Source organism: Oncorhynchus mykiss, chromosome 20 (assembly GCF_057628025.1).
Source record: "Oncorhynchus mykiss isolate SJ-2025 chromosome 20, ASM5762802v1, whole genome shotgun sequence".
NCBI lineage: Eukaryota > Metazoa > Chordata > Actinopteri > Salmoniformes > Salmonidae > Oncorhynchus > Oncorhynchus mykiss.
The window spans coordinates 12,694,043-12,717,004 of NC_143041.1; the positions used below are offsets into that span (position 1 = coordinate 12,694,043).

At 45.3% G+C, this 22,962-nt stretch overlaps 1 protein-coding gene across 1 annotated transcript in view; it reads left to right on the forward strand.

Annotated features, from left to right (window-relative positions):
* Positions 1 to 22,577, forward strand: part of dnah9 (dynein, axonemal, heavy chain 9) — a 124,528-nt gene extending 101,951 nt beyond the window's left edge. The window contains exons 69-76 of the mRNA XM_036955698.2: positions 3,194 to 3,421; positions 5,139 to 5,330; positions 5,591 to 5,782; positions 7,719 to 7,889; positions 9,590 to 9,772; positions 11,235 to 11,488; positions 12,023 to 12,158; positions 21,895 to 22,577. Of these exons, the coding sequence (XP_036811593.2) occupies positions 3,194 to 3,421; positions 5,139 to 5,330; positions 5,591 to 5,782; positions 7,719 to 7,889; positions 9,590 to 9,772; positions 11,235 to 11,488; positions 12,023 to 12,158; positions 21,895 to 22,122 (1,584 nt within the window). The 3' untranslated portion in view covers positions 22,123 to 22,577. The remainder of the gene's footprint in view (positions 1 to 3,193; positions 3,422 to 5,138; positions 5,331 to 5,590; positions 5,783 to 7,718; positions 7,890 to 9,589; positions 9,773 to 11,234; positions 11,489 to 12,022; positions 12,159 to 21,894) is intronic.
* The last annotated feature ends 385 nt before the right edge of the window (positions 22,578 to 22,962 follow it).

The window sequence follows — 22,962 nt, forward strand, 5'->3', positions numbered from 1 at the left end:
CCAGCCACACACACAGCCATCATCACAGAGACAAGCAGCGATTGAATTACCTTTGCATAAGACTCCTGATCGATACAACTTAAAAAAGCCTTGTCCCCGTGGCAACCAACCTCACCGCCCACTCACTCTATCATCGTCTGTCTGTCTGTCTGTCTGTCTGTCTGTCTGTCTGTCTGTCTGTCTGTCTGTACCACCCTCATAGAAGGAGGGAGAAAGAATGGAGGGAGGTCTGTACCACCCTCATAGAAGGAGGGAGAAAGAATGGAGGGAGGTCTGTACCACCCTCATAGAAGGAGGGAGAAAGAATGGAGGGAGGTCTGTACCACCCTCATAGAAGGAGGGAGAAAGAATGGAGGGAGGTCTGTCTCTTTTCTATTTCAATCCCTCTTCTCATCCTCTGCCACTGTCTCCCGCTCTTTTCACACCCTGCCTCACATTTTCCAAAATGTCTCCTCTTCTGCCTCACATTCCTCCCATCTTTCTAACCTCAGTCATCCCATCCCACTCTCGTATCCAGGCCTTGATCCCACAACAAACACACACACACACACACACACACACACACCTTTTACCTCCCTCTCATCTCCCACTGGTCCCGACATCCCAGCATCAGATCAGTAGCAGGCTGCAAAGCTGGGTTAATGGCAGGTTCTCCTTCACTGCAGGTAAATTACTCTGGCCCCTGTTCTCCTCTCTCTCCTATGTTTCTGACGGGAGCATTATCCCTATACCACTGCACACCGGGCCCTGTCCTATCCTTACTCTTCACAGCCCAACCAGGACCACCCAAAGACACTTTGAGAGATGCAGAAACCCACCTAGAGAGAGAGGGAGAAAAGAGAAAAGGCAATCAATCTGGCAGATTGGAGCTGAATAGGCTATATCCCCCAGACCTAGGAATATATTTGAGCTGAAGAGCCCATATCCCCAGCAGTGGGATTCTATTGAGTGGACCTAAAATACCCAGGTCCTCCAGGCACTTACTCCTAAAGGCACAGGGACGCTCACAGTCTAGCAAAATAGATGGAAAGGAAATAGGGCGAGACGCTTTAGAGAAAAAGTTTGTTTCTCTCCCTCTTTTTCATCTTTCTTCACTTCACTCTGTAAGGAGCATGATAGCTTGGGTATTTGGGTAGTGTTGTAAAGTTTAATGCAGACCACTTTTTCTTCTTGTGAGTTTTCAGTGAGAGAATGATATGAACGAGAGTTGAATTAATCAGAGTCGTCACTGTAAGGATCCTATTGCCATAGGCTACATGCCATTTTAAATCTTCATTTCATTCAGCCATACTTCTTCTTAGTCTTTCATTATTGTTATATCATATTTGCCTTGGTGCCCTAAGCAGAAAGCTCCTGTAAATTATGAAATATTTTTGTAATTAATAGATTTCTTTATCTACAAATCTTTTTAAGAAGTAAAAAATAATATAGCTAATTAAAATAATTAATGATATCCTCTACAAAGTCAAGACTGAAGTTGGCAAGTAATTTGTTTGTTTGGTAAACTAGCTAACGTTAGCTTGCTAGCTGTTTTGATTTGAATGCCAGCCAGTGTCCGGAGGTTGAGGATGGAGACTAGCCAAAAGCAAGAGGTGGGCAGCGATGAGGATCGTAGTGAGGACAAAGTTACAAGGCTGGTCTTTAATTATTATTGAAATGTGGTGTGCTTACTGGCGCCACATGACTGCCGTAGCAACATCCAAGTGGATGCTCAATTTTGTTAGTAGTGAAGGACTAGCTAGCTAGCAATCTACTACGGAGTACTTGTCTTTTTTGTGTGTGCTTTGAAGCGCTTTGAGATTCTTTGAAAAGCGCTATATAAATTAACATAATAATAATAATGTTTTTTTCATCTACAAAACTATTCCGGTGCTGAATATAGTGTGGATGTTTCTTCTGCAGAATAGCTATATTCTCAAACTCTACAGTCTGTTTGGTTATCCTTAATGCCTATTCTGTCATTCTGCCCAAGTCTCTGCTACAGAGACATTGTTATAAAGACATAGTCAGAGGCCAGCTGTGGAGATGCCCTTAGGGCAGAGGGCCTTGATGACTGAGTGTGTGAGCAGAGGAAGACGTGGAGAGAGTGAGGACTGAGTGTGTGAGCAGAGGAAGACGTGGAGAGAGTGAGGACTGAGTGTGTGAGCAGAGGAAGATGTGGAGAGAGTGAGGACTGAGTGTGTGAGCAGAGGAAGACGTGGAGAGACAGCCGGGTGGGCCTTGGTGTTGCCACAGGCCATGTTCACTATTGACATCATGTCATAGCAAAAAACAAAATTAGCCAGCGATGGTGACAACATCATTATAAGAACTGGAGGATGGAGGTACTTAACAGAGAACAAAGAAAATATCTCGAAGGTATTTTTCTTTCTCCTCTCTCTCTCTCTCTCTCTCTCTCTCTGAGCCTGGGTGGTTTCATTAAGGTGACAGGCTCTAAGGGAGGCCTCAGTCTGTCTGTCTGTCTGTTTAGGCTCTGTATTACACACTCGTTAGTTAGACGCCAACAGGAGAGCTTGTTCTTCAAGGCAATGAAAAAGCACTTCAATTTAAAGTTTTAATTTGTGTCTTGTTCAATATGCTGTAAGTTTATAGGCTCCTAACTTGGATCTATCTCAATATTACCCCCTCAGCTTCGGGCTATGTATTCTTCTCACTAAACACACAAGGAAACGTCTTATCGTTCTCTTTTATTTATTTATTTTGTCATCTAAAATTTGAGGTGATGTTGCTCCAGAGGATCTCCTGTCATTTGGAAAGAGGGTTAACTTGAACAATCAGAGGGATGATTAAATTTAGAGTGCCGTAGGAGATGAGGAGAAGGCAAAGCGGCTTATGAATTAATGACTGCAGTTATTAGTGGTGTAATTAGATTTGGGTAACACGCGGGCGGGCAGCGCTCTGGGCGGTGATGTGATGTGAGGGGCTTGGCTAACTCCTCATCACCATGAGGACTTCCTCTCTCAGGGTTAGGAGTTAGGACACACGGACTGGAAAATTGATCTCAGACAAGTTTATGTAGTGCTATCGCAATGTTATCCCTATACAGGGTGGAAATGTACATTCTGAGGGGAATAGAAAAAGCTAAAAATGCACAGTCGCACCTGCAACAAAACGTGTTGTGTAGGTAAATGTGGACTAGCTTGAGGCATGCTGCTTGTATTTATTGATATTACTGTAATATTTCTCCCTATAGAACATTCACCTGGTGGCGAGGTGGCTGGGTTCTCTAGAGAAGCATCTGGAGCAGCATGGAGAGAACAGTCACCAGGACTTCAGAGTCTTCATCAGCGCTGAGCCTTCAGGGACCCCAGAGGGCCACATCATACCACAGGGCATCCTGGAGAACTCCATCAAAATCACCAATGAACCACCCACTGGCATAAACGCCAACCTGCACAAGGCCCTGGACAACTTCAACCAGGTAACACACAAATAGGCATACAATGTACGATTTCTCTTTCTCTCTCTCCCTCTCTTCATTTTCATTTGCCCGTAAAAGAAGCAGTCCAGACGTCCCATGTTTACGTGCCAGTTTCTCTGTGGTGTTGTCATCAAGTTGCCTATTTGGTGTGCAGTAACAGCTAACAGATTGAGAGGGTTACCACTGTCAGTGACCTTAGAGTCGACTCTGACCTGTGGAGGACAAAGTCATCCACTGCAGTAGAAACATGGCTCTCTATGGGGAAGAGGCAGATTTGGATGGGATGTTCGGATGTTAATCAACAAGCCATCTTTCTGTGATCGAAATACAGCATGACATAATTATGTGTGTGTATGCCTTCATGCATATGCATTTGTGCTCGTTAGAATTCCACCTCTACCTCATCAGTGCACTTCTATCTACAGTAAAACAGCTGTTAGCCAGAAATGTAGCTTCTTATCAACAAGTTATCAATGCTTCTCCATCTGTAACCTACCATAACCTGCTAGGGTTCTGCCTCCATACCAATAATGCAATGCTTAGCTTCCACCCAACATGCCATTTTAAAGTGCTGATGCCTATCTCTCCGATAGTGCATGTTTGTGTGGTAGCTAATACACACACACACACACACACACACACACACACACGGAGGTCCCCTAAGGTACTGTAGAGAGCAGGGAGGGACAATATTCCAATCATGTACTGTACAGGGTGAAAGCTAATCAATGGTTTGTCTCTATACAGCCAGAATCCTTAGTAACCCACAGTAAGCCAGAGAGATGACAGTGTCTTTCCTCCTTCCTGACCTTTTCAACCAGCAGATACAAAAAGCTTTAGTGTCCATTCTCATTCCCTGGCTGTGTGTGTGACGGCCAGCAGAGGACAGGAGACATTAAAGAAACAGGCCTCTGGAATGACAAGGTTATGATTTTTTTGATGTAGTTACACAGTTGTCAAAGGGCTGGAAGACATGTCATTATAGATGTATTATCAGGTCTTGGTTTATGCTTCTTCTTTGCTGGTAGAGAATGTAATCAAGTGTGTGTGTCCTCTAACAGTGTATGGATAGGGAGGCAATGCTTCACTCTCAGCTGAGCAGCCAGAGAGGCACTGTGTGCAGAATATTAACTAACTCTCCGTGTGTGTGTTTGTGGCGTGTGTGTGCTCGTTTGTGTGTGCGTGTGCGCGCGTGTGCATACGTTCTAGGAGTCAGCTCCCTTGGGCTCGACAGGGGAAAAGCCAGAGGGCCTTCACCACAGTACTCAACCTGACACAGGCAGGAATATAAAAAGAGCATTTAAACCCACTGTTTTCATAGAGGTTATTGGCATACTTATTTCACCGTCCCTCCCCTAAAGGCCTCGTGCCATCTTACGTTCATTCCCCTTATCTGGGTATAATGAGCCAACGGGATGAGATCGCCTGACAAGTAGTAACAATTAAAAAATAATCTCATCCTGACGTTTATTTCCATTCATTGTCTTCTTTCTGTACCGCGGAGCCCCTTCGTTGCTGGGGACTTCGGCACAGAGACACCTCACAGAGAATCAGCCACAGCTTCTTACTTTCAACACAACGCTTTTGTATTGGAAAATCTTCAAAAATGCTACCCGTACTTTTCTGAGGCAGACAGTGAAACGGTGAACTTGGTTGACATTCGTCAGGAAGAGTTTTGAATGTTTGTTTAGTTGTCTGGGCCTTTGTTTTCTTCTAGGACACTTTGGAGATGTGTGCCAGGGAGAATGAGTTTAAGAGCATCCTGTTTGCACTGTGCTACTTCCACGCGGTGGTGGCTGAAAGGAGGAAGTTTGGACCTCAGGGCTGGAACAGATCTTACCCCTTCAACACAGGAGACCTCACCATCTCCATCAATGTACTCTACAACTACCTGGAGGCTAACTCGAAAGTAACCAGTCCACACATGCTGTATCTTATGTGCCACAGTAGTAATAAAGACAACCATGTTCCATGACAGTAACACCCTTTTCACACTATTGTGCCGACCCTAAACCAAATAGTGGATATTTTATTTGGCAACTATGATGGATGTGTAAACCAGGCCAACTTAGTAGAACTTGGTTTTGCTAACCTCGATTCGGTTCTGTAGTGTGAAAAGCATTTAAGATTCTAAGGTGCATTATAACTCATTTTCTCTCTGCGTCCCAGGTGCCATATGATGACCTGCGATACCTGTTTGGAGAGATCATGTATGGAGGTCACATCACTGATGACTGGGACAGACGACTCTGTAGGACCTACCTGGAGGAGTTCATCAAACCTGAGATGATGGAGGGAGAGCTGTACCTGGCTCCCAGCTTCCCCTTGCCTGGGAACATGGACTACAACACCTACCACCAGGTCAGTAAAGAACCACATCTACCATCAGACCCCCGGATTCTCCCTGCCTGGGAACATGGACCACAACAGCTCTCAGTAAAGTAAAGGACTATAAATACAATCAGGTTACCTAATGATCTTACCTCACATGGCTTAAAGCTGCAATATGTCACTCGTTGTATTTTTTCAATGTTCAACAGCTCCAATAAGTGGGTAGTGGTCATCCAATGTGATGCAACAGTAAGGATATTGCGCGTCTAGCCTGCCTGAGAACCGCTGTATTCATTGGTTTTCATTTCCCCGGGTCAGGTCAGATTTTCCCTCAAGATTTTGTGGTGCGCACAAGTGACATGTTTTCCATCAGTGAGGAGGACAGCTCAGGGATATTCTAACGGGTAGCGTTATGATAGCTAGCTAGTTGAGCCCATGGCCAGTGCTTGGCTAGCGGAGCTAACTAGCTTACAGACATGGCAGACGCATAAGTAAGTCCTGTCAATTATTAAATAGCAACCTTGAGAATGTGGGAGGGAAAAGTTGGTTACTTATCTGTAACTTATCTATAACTATATTGTATACTTGGTTGTTGTGTCAATTGCGGAAGTAAAAAAAATATCATCCATCATTTATTAGATAGCAACCTTGACAGTCTAAGGTCTAAGTCTGTTGTGTCAATTCAAATCTACTTGTTTTCCCCATTTTCGGCGTGCTGATATTTCTCTCCAACTCTGGAATCTGTTCTGTTTGCTTCTCTGTTATGACAGCAGGAACTTTGCTTCACCACAGCCCTCTTTTAAAGAAAAAAAATGACAACTGCCAAGATTTATATCAGTAACACTCTCTTGCTAAAATGTCTGCCAGCCCTCGCAGCCTGTCCACATTCCTCCCACCAGCTCCCCAGGGAGAGGTTGTATTTAATTATCCCCAGCCCGGGTGTTGTTCGCTGGGCACGTCTAGGCTGACAGAGACACCTGGCATGGAGGTCTGGAGCGTTTTACACTTGGCCAGCAAACAGATAGAGAGGGAGCTGAGTGGCTGAGACTTAGCTGGAGCGCCTGGAACTGGAAAGGCCTGGTGGTCCCTGGGGGTCTGTTAGGCCATGTCCACTCCCTCATCCATCTGTACTGCCCATTGTACAGGAGAGAGATGGGGATGGAGCAGGGGAAAGGGAAGGAGGGCAGGCTATGGGATTATTTGAGATACTTCTCAAAGAGGTTTTGAGATGTTTTCAGAACATTTGGGGACCAGGACAGAGAAGAGCTTTGACTGGGATAAGCCGGTTGAGTGGGGGGGTTGGAGGAGAGAGGGAGAGAACCAATACGAAGAAGTGATGAGAGACATGGATGGGTAACAGGGGGATTCGTAGACAAACAGCATCTGGTGAAGATAAGGTCAAGCACATTGACTGCCTTGTGAGTGGTAGGGGACTGGGAAAGTGTGAAGTCAAAGAGGAAAATAGTGGAAAGAAAGAGGTGGAAAGAAATTAATTGAAGGAAGGCGTTGGGAGGTTGAAATCTCAGCGTACGATTAGCGGTGACCATCGTCAGGAAGTGAACTTATCACGGCATCGATCTTATTAAGGAACTCTCCAAGGGCACCTGGTGGGCCATAGATGGCAATAATGTTAAGCTTGAGTGGACAAGTGACAGTGACAGCATGGAATTCAAATGAGGATATGGATCGGTGTGAAAGGGGAAACCTTTGAAAATCTCCAGGAGAAATGAGTCGCCCTTTGCCACTACAATGGCCAGATGTTCTAGAACTATAACATGTCTCATTCTTTCCTTTGCTTTAACAGAGCTTGGCAAAGTATATACTATATCTGGCATCCACCATATTTTCTTCACCAGTTTTTTTTCTTCAGATCAGTGCAGATGAAGGACGGGAATTCACTGTAGAATATTGAAATGCAAACTCCCACTAATTTGGTGTTCTAACGTGTAATTCCCTCTTCCTCCAGTACATAGATGACACACTTCCTGCAGAGTCTCCCTACCTGTACGGCCTCCACCCCAACGCTGAGATCGGCTTCCTAACGCAGACGTCTGAGAAGTTGTTCCGGACTGTGCTGGAGATGCAGCCCAGAGACGGAGGGGCCGGGGAGGGCAGTGGGACCACCAGAGATGAGAAGGTAGGGATGGACTAACTGTATGGAGGAGGAGCAATGCGACAGTCATATATGGTAAAACCACAGGCTAACAGCCTACACCCATTGAGGTTCTCCATTGAGCATGGTTTTGGAGTCCAGGCTTCATCTGTGGCCCAGAAACCGGCCCATAGAGTGTAGAGGAAGTTGGGCCAATGTTAGAGCGATTGCTGCCTCTGAGATTCTAAGTTCTGTGAACTGATTCATATTTTGAAAGTGTCAAACCTGAACCATACTGATTGTAAGGTAAAGAACAAGGTAGTCTTTGGTCCAAGGCTCCATCAGGTCATAGCTCTATAACACCCATCTGGCACTGACAGGAGTGACATATTACATAATACGTCACCTCTACCCCCTGACAACCTATATGGGTTACCTTAACTACACTCTCCCAATGTCTGGACAATCTTATTCCCTTGTTCCCAATCCCCATATGCCTTACCTTAAATACACTCCCATGTGTTACCTCAGAAAAACTAGTCCAATGTCTGAAACAAATATGATCATAGTGAATGAGCTCAATCCCCCCCCCCCCCCCTACAATCTAAAGCACTCAGAAAACTGTTATACTTAAGCAATAAGGCCAGAGGGGGTGTGGTATATGGCCAATATACCACGGCTATGGACTGTTCTTACACACGACGCAAAGCAGAGTGCCTGGACACAGCCCTTAGCCGTGGTATGTTGGCCATATACCACAAACCCTGAGCTGCCTTATTGCTATTATAAACTGGTTACCAACGTAATTAGAGCAGTAAAAATACATATTTTGTCATACCCGTGGTTAACGGTCTGATATACCACGGCTGTCAGCCAATCAGTATTCAGGGCTCGAACCACCCAGTTTATAAATTCCAATACATTATGACCTCACTTTTCTAATATGCAAGCTAGCTTCCTGTTTAATGGGCGTGATACATGTAGAGCAGTGACTTCTCCTTGTGTCCCTACACTATCTCACGCTTTAGTGCTGTCTGACTTTTCATGATATAGAAGTGTGTGTGTGCACATACATGTGGGTGCGTGTTTGTACGTGTGTGTGTGTGTGTGTGTGCTTGCCTGGGTGTATTATGACGGCTGACCTACAACTGAGAAACAGAGATAGTTATGTCTTAACAGATGACAACCAACGCTAGCGAACGATGTCCGTTTGAGCGCTTCCTGTTTGATATGCAGGCTGCCGCGGAGCTGAAGAAGACAGATTCAATATTTGAGCGGAGAATCCATAGTTATGATGACCTCCAATCCTTTGTTCAATGTTTAATCCGTGGATTGATCTCTAGTGCTGGGAAATGTGGACACAGACATAAGCTTTCATCACTTACCCAACGGAAATATGAGACGAGGATTGATTCTCTGGGGATTTGACTTTTATTAAAGACAAACGGCTGCTGTTGTTGCAAATAATTCTCATGAATATTTATACATTTTTTTTCTTCCATAATTTTCTTCTCAAGGAGTCATTAGTGCTTGGAATTCTCATCATGTTTACTCGACAGATGTCATCTTTTTTTGATTCCCTACTTTTCAGTAACAAACTGTGACACCGGCACTGAGAAATTCTTGACAATGAACACAATCTATCGTTCCGTCATTAATACCGTCTTCACAATACATCCCCAAATTCAAGGTTAATATTTTGTGACTGTCTCTTCACACACACCACACACACACCTTTACCCCAGGTACGGTCTGTGTTGGAGGAGATAATGGAGAAGTTACCAGAAGAGTTTAACATGGTAGAGCTGCTGGGGAAAGCTGAGGAGAGGACACCCTACCAGGTGGTGGCGCTGCAGGAGTGTGAAAGGATGAACACACTCACCCAGGAGATAAGGCGATCCCTACGCGAACTCAACCTTGGACTCAAGGTGAGTCAATCAATCAATCATTCTATCAAGGTCAGCCAATCACAAACAGTCTTCTTTGTCTACTTCTTCTACTCACTCCCCCACAGTTACTTTGAGTTAACTTTGCTTTGAAGCTCAGATAATGACTTGTTTTGGGGTAAACAATGCCAGTGTCCACCGGTGGTGGGTGGCTGGGCACTGCCAACCGATAGACCACTTCTAAGAAAAAGAAACAATGGCATTGGAGTCAACTTCCCTTTTTAGGGTTGAAAAATATATATTTTTATCATTGGGGTAATGAGTCACGCTCTGTTGGTTAAGCCTGTATACAGTAGCTGAAGCAGTCTGGTCTGCTCTGTTATTATTCCTGCATAACTTTGTGTCACTAGTATTCCTCTGAAACGCAGGCTGTCTTCTTAAGTAGTGGTGAGTCAGCCCTCTGGCCCCTAGTGTGTGTGCGTGTGCACGTGTGCGTGTGCGTGTGTGTGTGTGCATGCGTTTCGTCTTAAGTGTTAGTCATAGTGAGGATTTGAGAAACAATATGACCTTAAACACGGGAGAGAATATATTTTTTTAATTACACAAAAGTAAAATGACATTTCATGACATGGCCTGTTCTGGAATCCCAGCTGTATATTAGCTCAGTGTTGTCTTAGCAACGGCTGGTTTAGGGTTAAGGCAGGTGGCTATGTGCGTGTGTGTGAGTGCCTTTTCTAAGGAGTTATGAGCTTCGATGCCTCAACATATTGCCTCTGGTAAATCGCCTCAGTGTGTTAAAAGCTATGTACTTTATTTTACCAGTCAAATGTACTCATATTTCGACTTTACTGTGCAAATAAATTGGAACTATCAGAATCTAGACCTTGGCTGGAAGCATTTGGGGGGTGGGAGGGGGTGTCCTGACTTGTTGAGGGATCTGAGTGATTTGGGGGAGAGTTAAAAGGGTGACTGGTTCAGGGTTAACGCTCTGCAGTAGATGAGATACGTCTGGGAACTCTTTATCGCCTCAGTAAAGAAGGGTTATGACGACGAGACATGAATACATTCGTCAGCTAGCTACGGTATCATTCAGTGGAGGACACACTGTGTGTCATAGCCATTGAACTTGTTAGCCTCCATCCATATAATTATTCTGTTTTCTCTTTGGATAGAAATTGAAGAAAGTGAGTGACTGCTTTTGTTTATGCATACTTCATCAGCTATGGGTTGCTGTTGCTAGTGGTTACAGGGTGGTATTGCTCAATGACACACAGGATTTCAATTTTAGTGTGAAAAAGACAACTCCAATAACTGTGAGATTTCTCCTCAGTGTTCTTGCAGAAATCCACAGGAAAAATTACATTGTTAATTAAAAAGTTGTTTGAATAAAAAATGTGCCTTACTAATAAAACATTTGACACAAACTTATTCCATAATTGACTGCCAATAAAGGTTCTCTGAATCTCATTCCCATCGCTTTTTCTGATTGGTTCCTCCCTCTCAGGGAGAGCTGACTATGACCAGTGACATGGAGAGTCTCCAGACGGCCATCTTCCTAGACCTGGTCCCAGAGTCGTGGACCAGACGGGCCTACCCGTCTATGTGTGGCCTGGTCCTGTGGTTCACTGACCTGCTGGGGAGGATCAAGGAGCTGGAGGCCTGGGCCACTGACTTCATCTTGCCCTCAGCCGTCTGGCTGGCCGGCTTCTTCAACCCTCAGTCCTTTCTGACAGCCATCATGCAGGCTATGGCTCGCAGGTAGGTTGGCATGGTAATCGATATTACAGAAATAAAGCCTGAAAAAGTGGATTCAATGATAATTGTGCTAACCCAGGCTCGGCACGATCACACATATTATCAGATAATGGAAACAAAACTATTATTCGCTTTAAAATAATGTGAGAAGTACAGTTTTTCTAATTTCAAAACAGTTTTTTCTGTGAGAATAGAATTCAGCTTGTACCTAGAATTCCCACTGTCAATTATCACGATAAAAGCTGTTCTCACAATACTACTTTTTTTAATATATTTTTTTTATTTCACCTTTATTTAACCAGGTAGGCAAGTTGAGAACAAGTTCTCATTTACAATTGCGACCTGGCCAAGATAAAGCAAAGCAGTTCGACACATACAACGACACAGAGTTACACATGGAGTAAAACAAACATACAGTCAATAATACAGTAGAAACAAGTATATATACGATGTGAGCAAATGAGGTGAGATAAGGGAGGTAAAGGCAGGTGATTGTGATACAACATTCCATGATGTTCCCATGATTCCTCCTGTCAGGAATGAGTGGCCTCTGGACAGGATGTGTCTGCAGTGTGACGTCACCAAGAAGAACAGAGAGGACTTCAGCACTCCTCCCAGGGAGGGGGCCTACGTACACGGACTGTACATGGAGGGAGCTCGCTGGGACACTCAGGTACAGAGAGGGGTTATATAGGGGACATATAGATGACACAAAGGTGACATAGCTAGTGAGACTTGGGTATTTATGTCAGATGGGGCCTACGTACATGGACTGTACGTGGAAGGAGCTTGCTGGGACACACAGGTGGGGATGTCACCTCATTGAGGAGTCGTGTGGCTGACGTATCAGTGACTTAAGAGTGACATAGTCGTGTTGTGTGTGTGTGTACATAGGTTTCCCACCTACACTGCATGTGTGAAGAGGCTTACAGTCCATACATGGTTAGAGAGGGTAAAGTAGTTATTTAATTAAAGTTTATCTCAAGGTTACTTCAGTTACTACTGTAGTATGGAATAGTGTGTGCGGTGAGTGTGCCAGTCAGGCTTTCTTTTTATTATATGTATGCATCCAGCTCTCCTGCAGGGTCCCAGTGGACCTGTTAATTAGTGAATGTGTCGAGTATGCACTGGCACACTTTAATCACCCTTATGAGTGGCACTGCTGTGTTCTCTCTTTATTAAAAGCTGGAGACAGACAGACAGGGAGGGGTATAGGCAGACAGTCAGACTGAGAGACGAGCAGCGAGGGAGACAGGCGGGCAGTCCGGGAGGGAGGAAGGCGGGCAACGATGGAGACAGTCAGTGTCCTCTCCCGTCCTCTCCCCCTCTCCTCTCCGCTCCCCTCCTCTCTCCTCCTAACTTCTGTCTTGCACTCATATTGGCTCCTCTCATCTCCACTCCTCCTCTCAGCCCTGGGCCAGCACTGTGCCCGTGTAGTGTCAGGGTGTAACGGAGTGTGAACGGGAGTGTGAGCAGCATCCCTCCATCTGGAGCCCGGCTCTGGCTCTGGCGCTGCAGCTGTACAAGTCAAAGATTTATGATAAACCAGCTCATCTGTATGAATGAGCCAAGCTACTTATTCAGGGGATGCGGACATCAAAGACGGAGGAATACACAGTAGCACTCTATGTGTATATAATAAAGATCGAGAGATGATAGTGGGGGGATGGGAAGGGTGTGTGTTTGGTACTGTAGCTTATTTGCTTTGTCATTTTTTTGTTGTGGGGGTTGCAGGTACAATATTCAATTTACACAGTTTATACCACACGTACCTGTAGGCTGCCACTCAAAAGAAAAGAAAAAATAAATACATACAGAGAAATTATCAGATTGATCACACATGATTTAGTATTAATACAATTGGTATGTAAAGAAATGAGAAACAAAAAGAGGTGGGCCTACACCCCCTCCCCCCCCCCACTTTCCGCTCTTTCCCACCCCGCCTGGCAACACAGGTTGGTTGTCTGTCTCCACCACTTATCCCCTAAGCCCCAACCCGCCCCCCCGCCACTTATCCCCTAAGCCCCCACCTGCCCCCCACCACTTATCCCCTAAGCCCCCACCCGCCCCCCACCACTTATCCCCTAAGCCCCCACCCGCCCCCAGCCACTTATCCCCTAAGCCCCCACCCGCCCCCCACCACTTATCCCCTAAGCCCCCACCCGCCCCCCGCCACTTATCCCCTAAGCCCCCACCCGCCCCCCGCCACTTATCCCCTAAGCTCCCACGTGCCCCCCACCACTTATCCCCTAAGCCCCCACCCTCACCCCGCCACTTATCCCCTAAACCCCAACCCTCACCCTGCCACTTATCCCCTAAGCCCCAACCCTCACCCCGCCACTTATCCGCTAAGCCCCAACCCGCCACTTATCCCCTAAGCCCCAACCCGCCACTTATCCCCTAAGCCCCAACCCGCACCCCACCACTTATCCCCTAAGCCCCAACCCGCACCCCACCACTTATCCCCTAAGCCCCAACCCGCACCCCACCACTTATCCCCTAAGCCCCAACCCGCACCCCACCACTTATCCCCTAAGCCCCAACCCGCACCCCACCACTTATTCCCTAAACCCCCATCTGCACCCCACCACTTATCCCCTAATTCCCCATCTGCTCCCCACCACTTATCCCCTAAACCCCCACCCGCCCCCCGCCACTTATCCCCTAAGCCCCAACCCTCACCCTGCCACTTATCCCCTAAGCCCCAACCCGCACCCCACCACTTATTCCCTAAACCCCCATCTGCACCCCACCACTTATCCCCTAATTCCCCATCTGCTCCCCACCACTTATCCCCTAAACCCCCACCCGCCCCCCGCCACTTATCCCCTAAGCCCCAACCCTCACCCTGCCACTTATCCCCTAAGCCCCAACCCTCACCCCGCCACTTATCCCCTAAGCCCCAACCCGCCACTTATCCCCTAAGCCCCAACCCGCACCCCACCACTTATCCCCTAAGCCCCAACCCGCACCCCACCACTTATCCCCTAAACCCCCATCTGCACCCCACCACTTATCCACTAATTCCCCATCTGCTCCCCACTACTTATCCCCTAAACCCCCACCCGCCCCCCGCCACTTATCCCCTAAGCCCCCACCCGCCCCCACCACTTATCCCCTATGCCCCCACCACCCCCACCACTTATCCCCTAAGCCCCCACGTGCCCCCCACCACTTATCCCCTAAGCCCCCACCCTCACCCCGCCACTTATCCCCTAAGCCCCAACCCTCACCCTGCCACTTATCCCCTAAGCCCCAACCCTCACCCCGCCACTTATCCCCTAAGCCCCCACCCGCCCCCACCACTTATCCCCTATGCCCCCACCACCCCCACCACTTATCCCCTAAGCCCCAACCCTCACCCCGCCACTTATCCCCTAGGCCCCAACCTGCCACTTATCCCCTAAGCCCCAACCCGCCACTTATCCCCTAAGCCCCAACCCGCACCCTACCACTTATCCCCTAATTCCCCATCTGCCCCCCACCACTTATCCCCTAAACCCCAACCCGCACCCCGCCACTTATCCCCTAATCCCCCCACCCACCCCTCACTACTTATCCCATAAGCCCACACCCCACCACTCATACCCTAATCAGTTTTCATTGGAAAGGGTTAACACTGAAGAGAAAAAAATATACAATCAGGATTTCTCTTTGCTGGTCTCTGGGTAGATAAATCTAGCTAGCTAAGTCAGCCATTGGTTAGGCTATCAGTAGCTAGATAAAGGCATCTGCCATTCAACTGTATACGGGCAACATTTTGGAGTGACAGTGGAATCAACCAATAACATTTTGACTTAATAGGTGGGACCGTTTTTACAAAAACGTATGGAAACTTCTGCCTTCTTGAAGGCTAACAGGTCACTCACTGCACAATAGCGAGCAATAGTTTTCCCACGGTCTAGCTAGCTAGCTTTGTTGTTGGTTAGTTTGCAGCGGCTGCAGCAGGTCTCAGCCATCTCTTTGAAAATAAGTTACGTGCGGAAATTTGTTGCATTTAAAGTGGAACTGACAGCATTTCAGCAACATGAAATCTTGTTCAAATCTGTTCATATACATCCCCAGGGGGGTTGTCAAGAGACTACTGAGTAATGGTCATTTTCACATTTTCATAAATTATTAGAATGTTTGGGAATTACATATACTAAGGCATTTGATAGCAAAATAGAGTGGGAAAGCAGCCTTGTGTTTGGACAATAATAGACACTGCAGTAAATAAAAACAGCTGTCTTGTCCAGGACCGGTCGACACAGACCCATGCGCTATAGCCAATCAGATCTGCAGTAGGCCTTTATGCAAACAAGCCATTTGCCACACGGCCCTGCCATCATTCACTTTGAACTGGACTGTGTGTTTACAGGCAACAGCATGACTTTAGATCTTTAGAACTCATTCGACAAAAGCCACAAAATACACTGGAATAGATTTCTGCAAATATGTAAACACCTTGGGGGTCCTCTTACATTTGGTCAAACAACCATGAAAAGGTAGTCTCTCTCTCCCTCAGTTATGCACATCATGAACAACAAGATCAACAACTAATTCTAGCCAGAGCAAGATGAGCTCAAATCTAATGAAGGAACATTAGATAAACCCTCTCAAACTTTTTCATCTATTTGACAGTCAAAATTGCAATAATAAACCATGGGGAATTGTAGCCTCCCCGTCCTTCTGCAGCTTGCCTGCCAATGCATGCTCGTCCCAACCAAGGACCCAAGCTCACTGGCTAAAGTTGGCTAGCTTGCTAGCTTGCTACTTCCAGACACAAATGAGAGAACCCTCACTCTGACCATTTTACTCACCATAGCAGAGCTGGTTAGGCTGTTTACATGTTATCTAGAGCGTTTTTTACTATAACTTTTTTTTTGTCTACGTTTACTGACACCAGTTATATTCAGCAGGTGTTGCGTGTTCCTAAATTCATCAGTTGTTCTGCACTCTGGCACACTCATATGAGAGTGCTCTGAAATCGGAGTGAATTTGCGAACTCAAGAAATATGCTAACTGGATAACTGTCGATAAAGTTATTGGTAGCTGTGTATAGCCACCGAAAACGATACGAGAGGAAACATTTTGTTACTCACCCACTCCTTCAATGGCATGACATGACATCCTCCTAGCAATCTAGCTAATGTTAGGCTCTGTGTTTTTAGCTTGCTACATACATAGGTACGCTAGCCAATTAGCCATGTTATGACTGACTTGTGATCATTGCCCTTGCTTGTTTCATTGTATTGACATTTCCAGCCTTAGTTACATTCATCAATTTTTGTCCAGAATATTGAGTCGTTGAAACTGAAACAGTGAATCCCAAATGGAGGCAGCAAACAATATACCAGGCCAGCTGGGATTTACAACCTGATAGCAAATATGTTTTGGACTACCAAGAAATGTATTGGGGAATTATATTAATTATATTAATGCATTGAACTGCATCCATCTATTCTGCCAACAATGCCTTAGTGTACGTCGTGGTCCAATATAACCTATTTTTAAAACCTCTTATGGAGTTGATTTTGTAGCATAAACAGTGAATTAGATATTTTTGACTGATATTATGATTGTCTGTTTGTTTCATATCTGGAAAGGAGTTAAAACTCTGTCAGTTCCACTTTAAACATTAGGTGACTGGATACTTTGTGTGTCAAAAGTGAACGGTTTTTTTTTTGCAATGGGAAGTAATCGTTGTACATTTTGATTGGGAAATGATTAATGGTTGTGTTTTCCTATTCTTATGATTAGGACCGACTGGCTTATTATGTCCAGGTGAATGGACTGCTTATTCTTCAACATCATGCTGTGTGTGAATGCTGTCTTTCCATTGGCCCTATGCAGTGGTATAGTGGTTCCTGGAGAAGGGGGTATACTCAAATGTTGCCAAAAAGTTCCCAAATGGCCCGCCAGGCGAAGGAAAGGCACCCTGGGTGAAAAGTCCCATGTTTTCCTGTTTTTTTAATGAATTTCCCTATAGATTTTTTAGATATTCACTCTCAATCACTTTTTTTTTTATAGACCATCGTATTTAAGTCCACAACAATGCTTAAACCACATCATTCTGACAGGCCCACCAGTGGGTGGGCCTCTGTCCTCCCAGGCCCATCCATGTCTACGCCCCTGATGCAAACAGGGCATGATGACAATTGCACATCACAAATAGCCTACTAAACAACACTTCAGACGAAACTTTTTCAGTACCTGGTTTGCATACCCATTGTTGTCTTAGTTAGCATTTACTGGTAGATATCATAAGTTGAAATGTCTTTCCTACCCTACCGGCTACCGATGTCATTCTTCTGTGAGCTGCTCCATGCCAAAACCAGCCGAGAGCTGCACACTCTTGCTGCCTGCGGATGATGTTCCTCTGAAACGAGGCTATGTGTGCGGCGCGCATGTGAATATATTTCACGTGCTTTGCGTTTGTGTAAGCCGCTGATTGTGTAGGTATGATTTCTCTATTGTAGTACGTAATTGGTAAGTAGTATACCTCCACTACACTACTTTGATACGCATCACTAGGGATTAAGAAGTGTGTATACGCAATGCCCACTGAATAAAAGTGTGTATACAGTTTATACCTACAAATAGCCTCCACTACACCACTGGCCCTTGTTTTTTTGTACAAAAAGTGCACTCCTACATGAGTATACTAGTATTACGGTTGCTGTCCTTTCAGAATCATGAACCTGGTACACACTATAGTTTCACCACTGTACTAACCTGTCACACACTGAAGGTCTGTCTATAGGTTCACCACTGTACTAACCTGTCACACACTGAAGGTCCTATAGGTTCACACACTGAAGGTCCTATAGGTTCACACACTGAAGGTCCTATAGGTTCACACACTGAAGGCCTATAGGTTCACACACTGAAGGTCCTATAGGTTCACCACTGTACTAACCTGTCACACACTGAAGGTCCTATAGGTTCACACACTGAAGGCCTATAGGTTCACCACTGTACTAACCTGTCACACACTGAAGGTCCTATAGGTTCACACACTGAAGGTCCTATAGGTTCACACACTGAAGGTCCTATAGGTTCACACACTGAAGGTCCTATAGGTTCACACACTGAAGGTCCTATAGGTTCACCACTGTACTAACCTGTCACACACTGAAGGCCTACAGGTTCACCACTGTACTAACCTGTCACACACTGAAGGTCCTATAGGTTCACCAATGTACTAACCTGTCACACACTGAAGACCTATAGGTTCACACACTGAAGGTCCTACAGGTTCACCACTGTACTAACCTGTCACACACTGAAGGTCCTATAGGTTCACCACTGTACTAACCTGTCACACACTGAAGGTCCTATAGGTTCACCACTGTACTAACCTGTCACACACTGAAGGTCCTATAGGTTCACCAATGTACTAACCTGTCACACACTGAAGACCTATAGGTTCACACACTGAAGGTCCTATAGGTTCACCACTGTACTAACCTGTCACACACTGAAGGTCCTATAGGTTCACCACTGTACTAACCTGTCACACACTGAAGGTCCTATAGGTTCACCAATGTACTAACCTGTCACACACTGAAGACCTATAGGTTCACACACTGAAGGTCCTATAGGTTCACCACTGTACTAACCTGTCACACACTGAAGGTCCTATAGGTTCACCAATGTACTAACTTGTCACACACTGAAGACCTATAGGTTCACACACTGAAGGTCCTATAGGTTCACCACTGTACTAACCTGTCACACACTGAAGGTCCTATAGGTTCACCACTGTACTAACCTGTCACACACTGAAGACCTATAGGTTCACACACTGAAGGCCTATAGGTTCACCACTGTACTAACCTGTCACACACTGAAGGTCCTATAGGTTCACACACTGAAGGTCCTATAGGTTCACACACTGAAGGTCCTATAGGTTCACACACTGAAGGCCTATAGGTTCACCACTGCACAAACATGACTATAATAGATATAAAGGCTGTATTCATGTTTCAAGAAAGGAGTGTATATATTTGGCTTGGCGAAGCGGTTTTAGGGCTGACTAAATGGAAGCTGATAATGAGTTTTTTACTTCGCTGGTCTCGGCTGGTCTCGGGAAGAAATTCCTCACTGTCCGAGATCGAGTCAAGACCTAGTACAAATGTATTCGAGACAAGACTGAGACACTCAATATGTGGTCTCGAGACCGTATTACTACAACACTGGAAAATAGGTTTATATATTTTGTTTGTGTGTACAGCACATGACCAAAAGTATGTGGACACCCTTTCAAATTAGGGTATTCAGCTATTTCAGCCACACCCGTTGCTGACCAGTGTATAGCACACAGCCATGCAATCTCCATAGACAAACATTGGCAGTAGAATGGCCCGTAGTGAAGAGCTCAGTCACTTTTAACGTGGCACCGTCATAGGACGCCACCTTTCCAACAAGTCAGTTTGTAAAATTTCTGCCCTGATAAAGCTGCCCCAGGTTAACTGTAAGTGTTCTTATTGTGAAGTGGAAACGTCTAGGAGCAACAGCGGCTCAGCGGCTAAGTAGTAGGCCACACAAGCTCACAGAACGGAACCGCCGAGTGCTGAAGCACAAAGCGCATAAAAATTGTCTGTCCTCGGGTGCAACACCCACTACCGAGTCCCAAACTGCCTCTGGAAGCAATGTCAGCACAAGAACTGCTCGCCCGGAGCTTCATGAAATGGGTTTCCATGGCCGAGCAGCCACACACAAGCCTAAGATCCCCATGCGCAATGCCAAGCGTCGACTGGAGTGGTATAAAGCTCTTCGCCATTGGACCCTGGAGCAGTGGAAACACGTTCTCTGGATTAATGAATCAGGAGGAATAATGGTCTGGGCTGTTTTTCATGGTTCGGGCTAGGCCCCTTAGTTCCAGTGAAGGGAAATCTTAACCATACAGCATACAATGACATTCTAAACGATTCTGTGCTTCCAACTTTGTGGCAACAGTTTGGGGAAGGCCCTTTCCTGTTTCAGCAGGACAATGCTCTGTGTACAAAGCGAGTTCCATACATACATTTTTTGGGGGGATTGGTGAGGAAGAACTTGACTGCCCTGCACACAGCCCTGACCTCAACAACATCAAACACCTTTGGGATGAATTGGAACGCCGACTGCGAGCCAGCCCTAATCGGCTAACATCAGTGCCCGACCTCACTAATGCTCTAGTGGCTGAATGGAAGCAAGTCCCCGCAGCAATTTTCCAACATCTAGTGGAAAACCTTCCCAGAAAAGTTGAGGCTGTTACAGCAGCAAAGGGGGGACCAACTCCATATTAATTCCCCATGATTTTGGAAGGAGGTGTACGACGAGCAGGTGTCCACATACTTTTGGCCATGTAGTTTAAGTGTTGGGCCTTATAGATTGTTTATATGTATGTGTTGGGCTTTACAGTCATGCACCTGAGCTCAATTTCGAGTCTGAATACTTACGTAAATAAGGTATTTCTGTTTTTTTTATTTTTAATACATTTGCAAACATTTTTAAAAACCTGTTTTTGCTTTGTCATTTGTCATTGTGTGTAGATTGCTAAAAATGCCAAGGTCATATTTGTCCATGTTCTGTTCCAGTTAAAGGGTTGTTCAGATTCACTTAGATCTGTGGAAGTACAGTAGCTTATTAATAAGATACACTATAGCCAGTTTTGTCTTTGCAACAAATAAATATCTATTCTCTCCTAATGGTGACGGTTGCTGTTATCTTTTTATATTTCTATCAACCCCATACACCTTCAAGAAGATGATTGTCATGAATTTCAATGAGATGGGGCGGCGTCTTTTACGACCCTCATTATTCCTATTTACCTAAATACACATAAAGCTATCAATGTTTAAAAGAATGCAAAAAAAAATGTACCGACTGCTGATGCAATTAGGGCTGTAATTCAGACGGACGTCATAAAGTGGCTTCGTCTCTTCGTCCTCCAAGCTTCTCCTCCAAAGTCATTAGGATTTACATTTGTTTCCTGGAGTCAGCTAGCTTCGTGGTGGAACTTCTGTCTCCTGGACACTAAGTGGAGAGAGGATTAATTAGTGAGATGGACCGCTCTGTTTCCTGTTTGAGCGTGTTTGGAAAGTCTGCTCTGAAAGGCAGGAGAAGACAGGATAACTTCAGACTTATAGTGACTTTCACACACTGTTCAAGGGTACCCCAAATATTGAGCCCCTAAATTGTCCTTCTGCCAACTCAGTTAGATTAATTTAATTACATTTGCTGTATTGTTTAAGAATGATTTAATTCAGTTTGACCAAATAGAACCTTCAGGAAATAAAATTGCTTTAGTTATATGGTAATACTTAATTTTCACATTATTCCTGTTGTTTGTCTTAAGGGCACCTACACTGAAGAAAAGTGTATAGTTGAGATACTTTTTTTCTCAAAGACCATGTCATTGTCCTCTCTCCCTCTCCCACCAGGCTGGTATGATGGTGGATGCCCGTCTGAAGGAACTGACCCCCACCATGCCCGTCATCTTCATCAGAGCCATCCCTGTGGACAAGCAGGAGGTGCGTAACGTCTACCAGTGTCCTGTCTACAAGACCAGACAGAGAGGACCCACCTACGTATGGACCTTCAACCTCAAGACCAAAGAGAACCCTTCCAAGTGGACCCTAGCTGGGGTGGCCCTGCTACTGCAGATCTAAATGCACGTTTTATCTTGTTTTTGTAGATCCAAAGTTCTAAACATACTGTGACGTTTCGGTCAGAGACCTTCATCAGACATAGTCTTGCCAGCCAACTTCAGAATGGGGTCGATTTGACTGACCTTTTTCTTTGCACATAAACATGAACCTAGCTAACTGTACAGCACACTTATCAGACCGTCTTTGAATAGTTGTTACTAGTTGAGTTCTAGATTGATCTCACTTGTCGAAAGGAGGAAATGTTCCTGTCAAAATGAGGAACGAAGTGAGAAGGTTCAAAAGAAAGATTTATTCTGTCTTAAAGAGAAGAGAAACCCTACACCAAATAGATAGGTTTGTCCTGTAGTACTTAAATCAGTATAATCCAAAAATAATCTACTCTGGAGATCTCAAATAGTAGTTTCTTCTTTTTTTAAACACCAATTTTGTAGAATAAAGACTTTTATACTGAACCATCCAAGAGTGCAGTCAGGTGATTTGTGTTCACTGCGTTGCTCCTGTTTCCCCTCCATTTTCTCTCATCTACAGTCATTCTCTCTAACTTTTTCAAAGCAGTCTTCTCCACCAACCACCTCCTTCCTAAATAACCTTCCCAACTCTAAAGCTCATTCTGCAGTCTCACATATACTGTATACCCATCCATTGCACCCAGACATGTGCAGACTGCACACATACACACGCACTCACAAGGACACCATAAAAGGATCACGAGGAGGGATTCATTTTATCGTGGTGGTGTATAAGTTATGATGCCTCAGCTATCTCTATTTCGCTCTCTTTCTCTCTCATCAGCTCCGTCTCCCTGGTGTCTCCTTTATCCAGTTATTGGAGGGCCTTAAC